The sequence below is a fragment of the Diorhabda carinulata genome, chromosome 3, assembly GCF_026250575.1.
Source record: "Diorhabda carinulata isolate Delta chromosome 3, icDioCari1.1, whole genome shotgun sequence".
NCBI lineage: Eukaryota > Metazoa > Arthropoda > Insecta > Coleoptera > Chrysomelidae > Diorhabda > Diorhabda carinulata.
In genome coordinates, this window is record NC_079462.1 from 170,220 (window position 1) to 183,684 (window position 13,465).

Consider the following 13,465-nt stretch of genomic DNA (forward strand, 5'->3'; position numbering starts at 1 on the left):
TTTGCGACGTCCTATATATTTCCATTAAAAAGTAATTAATGTTATATTAATTCCTTTGTTCTCCGTTTTTATATTGACACCTATAGATTAAAATATGGGCGATAAATTTCTCTAAGGACGAAGGAAATGGGAGTGAGGGATTGAAAAATTTATTACCCATCCAGGGATACTATCGAGATGTAAAAAGTGAACATCAGCTTTTTTACTTTCGTAATTTTAATGTACTACTTCAAACAATTTGTTTCAAACTAACATATTTTGATTTACTACGTGAAAAAAAAAACTATAAAAACACTGATAGCTTTTTATAAGTTATAATTTTATTTTCAAATTCAGATCCGTAAATTGTTTAATTTTTGTTCCTGCTAACCGACATTTTATTGTTTTTTCTTTATGGTTGTGACGTACATAAATGGACGGTTCTTATGGGAAAAAACGACATTCGACAGTATTCATTTTCTTTATCTATACTGCGCATGCTTAAGTACGCGCAGAATCGAGCTGGAACCTCCGAGGAAAGAGATAGATAGAGAGAGAGAGAGAGAACGATAGATTATTTGTTTCACTTAGTCGGAACGCCTTCTTCTTTTAGAAACCGCCCATTTATGAGTATTACATAATGTGGGGGGATGTGACGTAATTATTCAGTTGGGATTGTTTATTATCGTCATATCCAACTTTTTGGAGTTGTAGATCTAAAACAAATATAAAAAATAATATTTTTAGCTATCGGTTTTTGTTGTAAAGTAGTTTCTTACCCTGTTTTCCAACGTATTGGTTCTACCAATTTTAAGGATTCGTAATTTCGACGGCCCCTACATTAATAAAAACCCAGAGTACATACACTGAGAAAAATATATTTTCATAATATTATAATTGAAAGAAGTTTATGAAATATTGAAGGAATCTGTTTTATAATTAATCAATTTTGCAAACCTTGATCCAATTGTAATATAAAATTTATTAAAACACATAAAATGCATTAAATGAAATTAATTAATTACCTCGTTTTTGATATCCTTGATGAGATTGCTGACATTTTACTGAAATGATAAAAATTTTTTACGTAAACAAAAAAAAATATTACCGAAATGTTATTATGATCAAATTAAACCGCAAATTTGGTGTTTTTGTCGTCAAATGTAATTAATAATTTCAGTGTAACCTTTTTCCATTTTCGATCTCTGCCGTGTTGTGGGTAAAATGCATTTAGCATCACATACATGAATTTAATCAAAAATTATGATATAACTTCAGTGGTTTTAGTCGTTTGATATAATTAATTGGTTAAATGGTAATAAAATTTCCTTTTTTCGGAATCTATAAAGTTTTTTATTACGAAAATTATCGATTTTTCATAAAGTTCAGTTGAAATAACAAGTAGTACTCGATTGCATTGTCCTAAATGAATCGTTAACCCAGACCTTGGACAAAAAACGAAAGTAGACCGGTTGTGTAGGAATCGATATAATTCTTCACTATAAAAACCGACAAATTCGTTGAATTTGTATCAGTTTTTTTGACAACTTCAACAATAACAACAAGATGGCATCCAAAGTAAGACATTTATACGTAATATTTGTTAGTTTAACTAAAAATTAATAATTTTTATTTAATTGAATAAGTTATCTAACTATCATTTCAATAAATACCAACTAAATAAAATACTTAATAATTTTTAGTCCGATTTACACTAATAAAAATGATTTTCTTAACATATATTTAAACAAATTCTTCTTAGGTAATAATTTTCGCTGCCTTTTTGGCATTCGCCAACGCCGGATATATCGGAGAAGCACCAGTAGCTGCTTACTCCCCAGTAGTTTCAAGCTACGCCGCAGCTCCAGTTTTAACAGCACCCGGTGCCGTATCAAAATCCTACGTACAAACCTACACCAGCCATCCGACACCAGTAGTCAAAGCTCCCATCGTATCCACTTATTCCGCTCCTTTGGCACTCCCAAATCCAGTCGTATCCACTTACTCCGCACCGCTCGTTTCCAAACAAATTGCTCCAGTTACTTACGCGGCACCAGGTGCAGTTACTTACGCGGCACCAGGTCCAGTTACCTACGCAGCACCAGGTCCAGTTTTATCCGCTTATTCAGCTCATCCCGCAGTTTATTCTAGCTACTCCGCACCGATCGTAGCTAAACAATATGCACCTGTATCGTACGCAGCACCGGCTCCAGTATTGTCGGCGTATTCTGCACCGTTTGCAGCTAGATCCGTAGCTCCTCTCGCTTACGCCGCCCACGCTCCAGTTATTTCTTCATACTCTGCAGGTCCGGCTTTACACCACTTGTAAATAATAATTACATAATGTTGATGTGATTTATTTATTGAAAAATAATAGATTAAATTTTGAAATATATATTGGATAACAGTATAAATTGTATTTTGTTTATATTTTCCACGTTTACCTATTTGAAAAGAAAAATTATAGAACTGCCGTTACGCGTTGTGTGTTTAAGTTTTTTAGGTTTTAGGTTTTAAAACACACACAAAAAAAAACAAAAATTGAATATTTAATGTTATATTTTCGATTATTGAACAAAAAATACTGAAATTAACATACCATAAGAAATTTGTTCAAAAAAAATAGCGATGAATACTTTAAGCTTCTATTTTAAATTAAAATGATATAAATTTTTCGTTTTCGAGTTATAAATATCAACAGGTTACAAAATCAAATATTAAGAATGAAATATATACGAGGATGGTTCCAAAAATACCTTGAACAACAAACAAAACGTAAAAATTACGGCCAGTTACGGCCGTTTTTGCTTGTTTTCTTAGCTCAAACGTTGCATAATATTCCGCCGTTGATATTTTTTTTATTTTTCAAAATAATCAATGATAATTATCCCACGCATATTCCAATAAACCTTTCCTGCAAATGGAACGATCTTTGCCTTCTTTAGAACCAGTTCTACCTCTTCAGTACATTGTTTTAATTGATCTTTTGTTTCGAGTGTGAAGTGATGAACCCTCGTTTCATCCATGGTTAGGTTAGGTTAGTCCAAAACATCGCCAAACACTCGATGGAAACATCTTCATGACGCTGTTTTTGTTCCATCGTGGCATCCATCTTGCACACAGCTTTCTCAAGTCCAAATTTTCACTAAATATATTTTTTGAAATGTCTGAAATGTCTATTATGTCTGCTATATCACGCACTTTCAGTCGACGATAATCCAGTATCGATTTGTTGATTTTCTGGAGTCGTCCCGATCGACCACTGCGATGATGGTCTTCGCAAATCGGGATCATCTTCGTATCCCATATTTTAGTAGTTTAATTTTTTATTTTGTATACGCAAACGTCAGAATGAATTGTGAAAACATTAAATAATACATCACAAGAATACTATAAAACAGCCCGGTCATACGTAATTAATAAAAATCATATCAAAAATGCGATGTTGCCACGTAGTTTTATCCCAAATTTAAGTTCGGTAAAAAAAAATATGTACAATAGTTATTCATAAATGTATCGGGATTCTAACTTAGGGGTAAAGATACAACGATAATAATGAAATTGAGAAATAACTGGACCGTAACGAATTTAATTTTCATTTTGTTTTCGAGTTTTTTGTGCTGGATAATAAACAATCAAAGGCAATTTCGAAATAAAAGAAGAAGATTTACACTGTTATCCAATATATATTTCAAAATTTAAACTATTATTTTTCAATAAATAAATCACATCAACATTATGTAATTATTATTTACAAATGATGTAAAGCCGGACCTGCAGAGTATTGAGAAGTAACTGGACCGTAACGAATTTAATTTTCATTTTGTTTTCGAGTTTCTTGTGCTGGATAATAAACAATCAAAGGCAATTTCCAAATAAAAGAAGAAGACTTATACTGTTATTCAATATATATTTCAAAATTTAAACTATTATTTTTCAATAAATAAATCACATCAACATTATGTAATTATTATTTACAAGTGGTGTAAAGCCGGACCTGCAGAGTATGAAGAAATAACTGGAGCGTGGGCGGCGTAAGCGAGAGGAGCTACGGATTTAGCTGCAAACGGTGCAGAATACGCCGACAATACTGGAGCCGGTGCTGCGTACGATACAGGTGCATATTGTTTAGCTACGATCGGTGCGGAGTAGCTAGAATAAACTGCGGGATGAGCTGAATAAGCGGATAAAACTGGACCTGGTGCTGCGTAGGTAACTGGACCTGGTGCCGCGTAAGTAACTGGAGCAATTTGTTTGGAAACGAGCGGTGCGGAGTAAGTGGATACGACTGGATTTGGGAGTGCCAAAGGAGCGGAATAAGTGGATACGATGGGAGCTTTGACTACTGGTGTCGGATGGCTGGTGTAGGTTTGTACGTAGGATTTTGATACGGCACCGGGTGCTGTTAAAACTGGAGCTGCGGCGTAGCTTGAAACTACTGGGGAGTAAGCAGCTACTGGTGCTTCTCCGATATATCCGGCGTTGGCGAATGCCAAAAAGGCAGCGAAAATTATTACCTAAACAATGAGATTTTAATCAATTTTTAATAAACAATAGAAAAATAAGTTATTATAAAAGTTTGTTTATTAATATTATCGAAAATACTTACTTTGAATGCCATGTTATCGTTGTTGGTGAGGATTGTAATAAACTGATACCGATACAAATATTTTCGGCGATTTTTATATCCAAGAACTGAATCGATTTGCAAAATCAAACAACTTTCCTTTCTTGTTACCGAAGGTCTAGGTTGGCGGTTGTTATTAACGAAACTAGTTTCTCAATTGTAATTTTTACATCGATTCGATATTAAGATTATATAAGGAATACCTTCAAAATATTTTATTTATAATAACAAAATCTAGTTTAGTTAACTTACCTCGTTTTTGTTATAGTTGAAATCTGCGGTATCCTTTAATATTTGTTCGATAAACAAATAAATTATTACAATAACAAATAAATGAAATGACAAAAATAAAAACAAATACCTGATTGATTGTATACGCGACGAAATAGTAGGAGGTCTAAAAAAAACGAGGTTTTAGGATAAAATACACATTGATATTTACAAAACATTGTTAAAAATAACCTTTCCTTTCAAAAAATATACTAAATGCTAGTTATTTCTGATATTTAGTTACATTTTAATGTTATCTCAAATTGGAGAGATCCTATCTTATAAATTTTGAATTGAAAGGGTTGTTTTCTCGTTTAATTTTATATAATCGACAGACTATTCAATGTTCAATATCTATAAATATCATCGATACTACGATTTTGTATAGAATATTGTTTAATTAAGTTGTAAAGTTTAAACTAATAAAGTTTTCTTTTCTTCCAAAATTTCGACGAAATATCGGACAATCCCTCGTATTTTGTTAAAACAACCCAATCATCATTTTAAGACGTGTCTACTGCTCCGTTAAACCGGCAAATTAACCATCTTAATATATTAAAAACAAAAATTTGATATTTTATTTATTATTATTAAGAAAAATACAGTCGAAATTGACTAAAAAAAAGTTTAAAAGTGCCGAAAGAATAAAATAATTTATTTACTTTTTATTATCATAATTAAAGGAATATTTTTATCTGGATTGTACTGTATATATTTTTAAATTCTTAATGATTTTTTAACAAAACATCGTTTGTTGGAATATTAGACAGTACAATTGAATTCAAATAAACATTAAATTACTAGCCGTATTTACCAGTGACGGATTTAGGTATTTACGATTTTACGAAACCTTAAAAAACATAAAATATCGGACACTCCCTCGTATTTTGTTAAAACAACCCAATCATTTTAAGACGTGTCTACTGCTCCGTTAAACCGGCAAATTAACCATCTTAATATATTGAAAACAAAAATTTGATATTTTATTTATTATTATTAAGAAAAATACAGTCGATTGACAAAAAAAAGTTTAAAAGTGCCGAAAGAATAAAATAATTTATTTACTTTTTATTATCAAAATTAAAGGAATATTCGTATCTGGATTATAGAGATCGTACTGTATATATTTTTTAATTGTTAATGATTTTTTAACAAAACATCGTTTGTTGGAATATTAGACAGTACAATTGAATTCAAATAAACATTAAATTACTAGCCGTATTTACCAGTGACGGATTTAGGTATTTACGATTTTACGAAACCTTAAAAAACATAAAATATCGGACACTCCCTCGTATTTTGTTAAAACAACCCAATCATTTTAAGACGTGTCTACTGCTCCGTTAAACCGGCAAATTAACCATCTTAATATATTGAAAACAAAAATTTGATATTTTATTTATTATTATTAAGAAAAATACAGTCGAAATTGACTAAAAAAAAGTTTAAAAGTGCCGAAAGAATAAAATAATTTATTTACTTTTTATTATCAAAATTAAAGGAATATTCGTATCTGGATTATAGAGATCGTACTGTATATATTTTTTAATTGTTAATGATTTTTTAACAAAACATCGTTTGTTGGAATATTAGACAGTACAATTGAATTCAAATAAACATTAAATTACTAGCCGTATTTACCAGTGACGGATTTAGGTATTTACGATTTTACGAAACCTTAAAAAACATAAAATATCGGACACTCCCTCGTATTTTGTTAAAACAACCCAATCATTTTAAGACGTGTCTACTGCTCCGTTAAACCGGCAAATTAACCATCTTAATATATTGAAAACAAAAATTTGATATTTTATTTATTATTATTAAGAAAAATACAGTCGATTGACAAAAAAAAGTTTAAAAGTGCCGAAAGAATAAAATAATTTATTTACTTTTTATTATCAAAATTAAAGGAATATTCGTATCTGGATTATAGAGATCGTACTGTATATATTTTTTAATTGTTAATGATTTTTTAACAAAACATCGTTTGTTGGAATATTAGACAGTACAATTGAATTCAAATAAACATTAAATTACTAGCCGTATTTACCAGTGACGGATTTAGGTATTTACGATTTTACGAAACCTTAAAAAACATAAAATATCGGACACTCCCTCGTATTTTGTTAAAACAACCCAATCATTTTAAGACGTGTCTACTGCTCCGTTAAACCGGCAAATTAACAATCTAAATATATTTAGGTATTTACGATTCAACGAAACCTTAAAAAACATAAAATATCGAACACTCCCTCGTATTTTAACGCAATCCCATTTCCGATTTCGTAAAAAAAATACTAGTTTTTGCTTAATCTCATTAACAAATGAAAATGTAAAAGTAGTTCACCCATTTAAGACGAATTGACTTGTGATAAACAAGAAAATTTTATAATAATAACCCGCTGTATATTATGAAATGACGCAGCCTACTGTCAACGATTGTTAAAATCAGCCAATCATTTTTAGACGTGTCTGCTGCTCCATTAAACCGGCAAATTAAACATCTTAATATATAGAAAACAAAAATTTGATATTTTATTTATTATTATCAAGAAAAATACAGTCGAAATTGACTAAAAAAAGTTTAAAATTGATGAAAGAATGAAATCATTCACATAAATGTTAATGATTCTTAAATAAAACATTATTTGTTGGAATATTAGACAGTACAATTGAATTTAATTAAACATTAAATTACTAGCAGTATTAACCAGTGACGGATTTAGGTATTTACGATTCTACCAAACCTTAAAAAACATAAAATTACTCACTATCATATCCGATTTTATTAAAAAGTATTATTATATATACTAGTTATATATTCACGTGCTTAATACGGACCTGAGAATATTTACATAAGTAACGATTTAGTTTTTTATTATCTACAACCACGAATTAATGGATCACGATTATTTTTTATAAGATTAAAAACAAGTTTAATCGTAGAAAACACGAAAAATGACTTTAGGATTACAAAAAAATCTTAGATACGCATATTTAGGACAACTTTTAACTCGATATTTAATCAAATCTCTCACCTGGGGAGTGTGGGGCTTCTCCATGTTGCATTAGTGGATGTTTCGTAGGGTACAGGTGCTACACTTTCAACTAATTGCATCTCTGGAGGAGTTCTGAAAGTCCATTATATACAAACGATACGGAAAACTGGTTTCTGATTTGATTTTCACTCACCCAGAGACCGGAGAAACCCAAACGTTTACTTCGTCCAATAAACCGTTACTTTAAAAAATTCATCTGTTAATACAGTATGAAACGAAATTAAAAAAATTTACCTTTGGGACGAAGAAGATGAACCGCAATCGGATGTTTTATAATGATTTATTATATTTAATACTACAGGGGCTAGTGCGAGGAAAATTACAATTACGAAAAAACTTGAAAAGGCGATGGCATTCTAAAACGAAAAAATATCTTTACTAGTGTAATCATTTCCCGTATAATGTTTTCTCTAAATGGGGTTTAAAAATATTAAATTTTCAGTTTATTACAATGGATCGATTCGAAAGTTTGAAGCTCAATGAAACGATTGTCTGTACTTACCATCGGATCTGCAATTAGCTTGCAAACGTAGAAACGAATAGAGTGAAAAATTTCCCAAAGCGGCCGACACTTTCCTATTTCTTTAGTTACTTTTTTCCTGACGTAATTGAAAAGATCCTCCAAGTATCTAGTCAATCGTTTAACGAACAGAGTCCTAACCTAAAATGAACGAACAAAGACAACGATTACCAGCGATATTATAAATAATTACAAACAATTTTTTTTTTACTTTTTCCGCAATTTGTGATCCCCCCGTATCGAGATGGTACTGTACTTTTTTCAAATGTTCCAACGAATCAACGACTCGCTCATTCAAAGACGGCATCATAACTTCCAAAGCGGTTATTTTATACAAAATCCCATTTCTGATTTCCAACAAATTTCTCATTTCGTTCCGAATGATTTTCCTAATTGCGAACGCGACGTTTTCGATCTTCCTCGAACTACCGGCGTCCGTTATTTGTCTCGCCACATGATTCAATTGATCGGCGAATGTATTTAGATCTTTCTTCGTTATTGAAGATGACGTTTGCATCCTATACGAAGTTAAATTTACCGTCGTCGCGTTTAACAAACCCTAAAAAACACAATAATCATTCAATCGTAATCGAAACCAAACGCAATCGATATATCACCATCGATTTATTAACCTTAAACATCGATGTAATATCGTCGGGTATATTGAGATATTAAAAACAATTGAAGTATCGAATCATTTCTATTAAATCGTTCATAAAATTCGATGATTCTAATATCGATATTTCACTCGTCAAATGTCAAAATATCTATGATTCCAGTATCGATATTTCACTCGTCAAATGTCAAAATATCTATGATTCTAGTATCGATATTTCACTCGTCAAATGTCGAAATATCTATGATTCCAGTATCGATATTTCACTCGTCAAATGTCAAAATATCTATGATTCTAGTATCGATATTTCACTCGTCAAATGTCGAAATATCTATGATTCTAGTATCGATATTTCACTCGTCAAATGTCGAAATATGGATGTTTTTAACGAACGCAATACTCACTTGTAAATTGAGTTGTAGAATAGGATTGAGTATCTCCAAATTACATTTTCCTTTTGTAAAATTCGTAAATAAAACCGTCAGATCTTCCCATTGTTTGTAGTTTACAATTTCATCGATATTTATCGTATTATTCAAGTGAAATGTCTGGTACACCGTGTAATCCATTTGACAATGCCTGAAGTAATTCAAGAAAAAGGATATGATCGAAGAAAATTCAATTTGAAATTTTTTTTTGCGAGCGCCGTTATTGGAATTGTATTTTTCTTTTATAAGGTGGGTAATTACAACCCCGACATTTACGAAGTGGAAAACGGAAAGCAAACTTTTCGGTTTTTCATTTATCGTGAATAATTTCGTTCTTATACTTATAAAATTTATTAGATATCGAAAGAAAATAGGAAAAATTCGTAAATTAATAAATTAATTAGATATATTTTTCGTTTTATGTGTATAGAATATTTATAAACAGTAACGGACTTGGATATTTGTCGTTATTGGATAATAGTAAACAAAAATGAAGATCATTTATTATATTTTTCTATATCTAATAATAATTTAATGATTCTCCACGTCTTTGACCTCCGAAGAGGTAAAGTTCAAAGTTAAATTATTATCAAAGGTACGCGTTATAGTTTAAATAATAACAACGCGAATGCATTGATGTCATACAGATGAGTAATTTCGTGCAGGAACCGAGACATCGAACATAGTAAGTAAAATAATTTGATTAAGGTTGTGGCATGACACATCATGCGGTGTTGTAGCGAATCCCCCTTTTCAATAGAAACTCCATACTTTGTCAGTTTGAGAACATTAATTTATTTATGCTTTCCCGCGATAAATTTGAGGATGAATAGTTTCTTAAACGATCTTGTAATTAAGTCTTTCTAATCAACGTTCTGAACGCATTCCGACGTCCGAAACCTTTGGTATTAATATCCGCAAGCAACTAAAGTCAAAAACCACCGTCGTTACATCGTGTTTGACATTTTTTTTTATATATAAAATATAATTTTTCACTTACTTCAATACGTTATTCACTTCGATAGTATCGTTATTATCTGTAAAATCTTCGAAAATACTTTTTTTATACAATATACCTTCGGTATCAAATAATTTTCCTAATACTGTATAATTTGGTGAATCGTATAGAGGATTACATATTAAACATTTAATATGACCACCTATTAATGCTGAAAACGATCCCATCGCCCACGTTAATAAAACGGCGAAACTAGAAATACCAACACCTAAAAAATTAAACGAAATCGTATCATTTTTTGATCAAATTATTCGGTATTATCAAAAATACAAAGAAACCCAATCCGAAGAGGACATTCCTGACAAATTGCAACCTGAAATTCCCGACCAGAATGTTTGGATCACGGAAAATGCCGCTGATATCTTGGACGTAATATAAGACAAACACAGAGATCTTAAAGTGAACGGGTAACTTTTCACCGCAATCAAAAAAGATAAAGTCGTAGTACCTATTATTAATATTTATATTCACGAATATACTTACCGGTTATTAAGAATGTCGTTGTTTTCGAAGTAACGCCGCATCCGCACGGCGCTCCGCATAAAATCACACCCCATACAACCGAAATCGAAAAAGTTACACCTGACGAATAATTCTAATATTATTATCGATTTTTATTAACAGCCTCGTATATAAATGTTATCGTTTATCGATCGATCACGTGTTATTTCACCGTTTGACACGTGTGTAAATAAAAACGTTAAATTTTCAACGATGATGTATGGCGTGGATGCCAAGAATTGTTTTCGTTTTTAAAATCATAAATCATCGATCGAATCAAAAGCAGGGAAAACTAATCGATGTCCCGAAACCATCAAACATTTTATCTATTTTACAATTAAAATTATGTTTTTTTTTTTTCTAAATTATTTCTAGCAAATAAATTCGTAATAATCGGTCGAATGTTCTGTAAAGCAAATTTCGTAATGTATATTTCTTGAGCTGATAAACTTTATGAAAATAATGATTTTTTCGCCGAGAGAACGAGAAAAATGTCAACAAGCGTATTAGTTATAAGTATTTCTGTCTTAAAGAGGTCAGTAGAGCGGAAAAACCCGTCCAGAGATTTGTAGAAAACAAAACAAATGGATCAAATTAATGTTCTATACAAAGAAAAAATACTAGTTTATCTATTGGAATTTACGTAAAGACAATTTAACATATAATAATATTTCCACTTACCGAGAATAGTTACCCATCTCCAGAAATCATATTTGATGATGTCGTGCACGGCTGTTGAAATGGATTTTTGGTTAAGTGACATCATATCTGACAAGGACCTCGCTAGGACGTCTAAAGCTTGAATTGATTTGTTCACTCGAGTTCTTTTCCTGTTGAGAATGGCCCTCGCGTCTGGAAAACATTTTATATATGATATTCTTTTATATTCAAGTACGGACATCGTTTGCTGTCCCTGCTTATTTATTAATAATATCTGTATTACATAACCTAACTTAACCTAACCGAATAGTTATTCTCAACAATGAAATTTGGATAAAAAAACATGATTTTGAAAGGGAAATTTGATATTTAAATGTTGAATTAGAAAAACTTCGATTCCTTTGAATCAAATACAAAATTCTGATCGATCATAACGTGATTAGGAAGACTACAAAATGGCGGACTCGAAGTGGCATCCATCATTAATTGAAATATTGAAGAATTCAATAATTATATATTACGTTGGATTTTTAGAAAAATTCGAAAATAATGTAAATTATATAAATCGTTAACAAGCTGTTCGTTTGGAAGTTTGATGTGAACGACAATCGATTGATATAAATAGAAATTTCTAATGATCAGAATACGAAGGTAACGAAAAAAAGTTTTTATTAAATAACGAGCTTTATTATCCGGGCTTCAATAGCTCCATCACGAGTCGGTAGGAAGAGAATTGTAGATTTCGAAATTCCATGTATTTTCGATATTAAATCGTGAACTTGGGAAATAGTCAATCTCGAAAATCACGTTTATAAAATGGCGAATTCTCCGGGGCGATCGCGTCCACCAAAATTTCGAAAAAAATCATTATTTTGACGAAATAAATTAACATAATGTATACAGTATGTTTCAAAATATAATACGAATTGAGTGGAAGACATCAAAGTTTCAAATTTCATAGCGATTTAATCGTTATATAGGAAATTGTTTCGAAAACGATTTGGAAAATATTCAATCTCGAAAATCACGTTTATAAAATGGCGAATTCACCGGGGCGATCGCGTCCACCAAAATTTCGAAAAAAATCATTATTTTGACGAAATAAATTAACATAATGTATACAGTATGTTTCAAAATATAATACGAATTGAGTGGAAGACATCAAAGCTTCAAATTTCATAGCGATTTAATCGTTATATAGGAAATTGTTTCGAAAACGATTTGGAAAATATTCAATCTCGAAAATCACGTTTATAAAATGGCGAATTCACCGGGGCGATCGCGTCCACCAAAATTTCGAAAAAAATCATTTTGACGAAATAAATTAACATAATGTATACAGTATGTTTCAAAATATAATACGAATTGAGTGGAAGACATCAAAGCTTCAAATTTCATAGCGATTTAATCGTTATATAGGAAATTTTTTCGAAAACGATTTGGAAAATATTCAATCTCGAAAATCACGTTTATAAAATGGCGAATTCTCCGGGGCGATCGCGTCCACCAAAATTTCGAAAAAAATCATTTTGACGAAATAAATTAACATAATGTATACAGTATGTTTCAAAATATAATACGAATTGAGTGGAAGACATCAAAGCTTCAAATTTCATAGCGATTTAATCGTTATATAGGAAATTTTTTCGAAAACGATTTGGAAAATATTCAATCTCGAAAATCACGTTTATAAAATGGCGAATTCTCCGGGGCGATCGCGTCCAACAAATTTCGAAAAAAAACATTCGACGGGAATTATTTTGACGAAATAAATTTACATAATG

At 31.0% G+C, this 13,465-nt stretch overlaps 2 protein-coding genes across 5 annotated transcripts in view; both read right to left on the reverse strand.

Annotated features, from left to right (window-relative positions):
- Nucleotides 1-13,465, reverse strand: part of LOC130891464 (prominin-1) — a 29,956-nt gene that overhangs the window by 2,349 nt on the left and 14,142 nt on the right. For 2 of the 4 annotated variants that reach the window (XM_057796229.1, XM_057796232.1), the window contains 14 exons: nucleotides 11,703-11,873; nucleotides 11,004-11,102; nucleotides 10,503-10,728; nucleotides 9,479-9,653; nucleotides 8,670-9,017; nucleotides 8,441-8,599; nucleotides 8,173-8,294; nucleotides 8,072-8,119; nucleotides 7,918-8,010; nucleotides 4,968-5,003; nucleotides 4,859-4,891; nucleotides 1,005-1,043; nucleotides 759-815; nucleotides 61-695 (listed from right to left, as the gene is read on the reverse strand). In XM_057796229.1, the coding sequence (XP_057652212.1) occupies nucleotides 668-695; nucleotides 759-815; nucleotides 1,005-1,043; nucleotides 4,859-4,891; nucleotides 4,968-5,003; nucleotides 7,918-8,010; nucleotides 8,072-8,119; nucleotides 8,173-8,294; nucleotides 8,441-8,599; nucleotides 8,670-9,017; nucleotides 9,479-9,653; nucleotides 10,503-10,728; nucleotides 11,004-11,102; nucleotides 11,703-11,873 (1,634 nt within the window). In that variant the 3' untranslated portion in view covers nucleotides 61-667. Of the gene's footprint in view, nucleotides 1-60; nucleotides 696-758; nucleotides 816-1,004; nucleotides 1,044-4,858; nucleotides 4,892-4,967; nucleotides 5,004-7,917; nucleotides 8,011-8,071; nucleotides 8,120-8,172; nucleotides 8,295-8,440; nucleotides 8,600-8,669; nucleotides 9,018-9,478; nucleotides 9,654-10,502; nucleotides 10,729-11,003; nucleotides 11,103-11,702; nucleotides 11,874-13,465 lie in introns of those variants that run through there. The other 2 variants (XM_057796230.1, XM_057796231.1) reach the window with 2 other exon arrangements.
- On the reverse strand, nucleotides 3,869-4,600 carry LOC130891466 (pupal cuticle protein G1A-like). The gene is made up of 3 exons (XM_057796236.1): nucleotides 4,589-4,600; nucleotides 4,202-4,496; nucleotides 3,869-4,141 (listed from the first exon to the last, which is right to left on the reverse strand). The coding sequence occupies exons 1-3, from the start codon at nucleotides 4,598-4,600 to the stop codon at nucleotides 3,954-3,956; spliced, it is 495 nt and encodes a 164-aa protein (XP_057652219.1). The 3' UTR covers nucleotides 3,869-3,953.

Coding starts and splice junctions, on each gene's coding strand:
- LOC130891466 (XM_057796236.1), bottom strand. Junction 4,142..4,201: donor AGTTACTTACGCGGCACCAG/GTCCAGTTACCT, acceptor CTCATCCCGCAG/TTTATTCTAGCTACTCCGCA.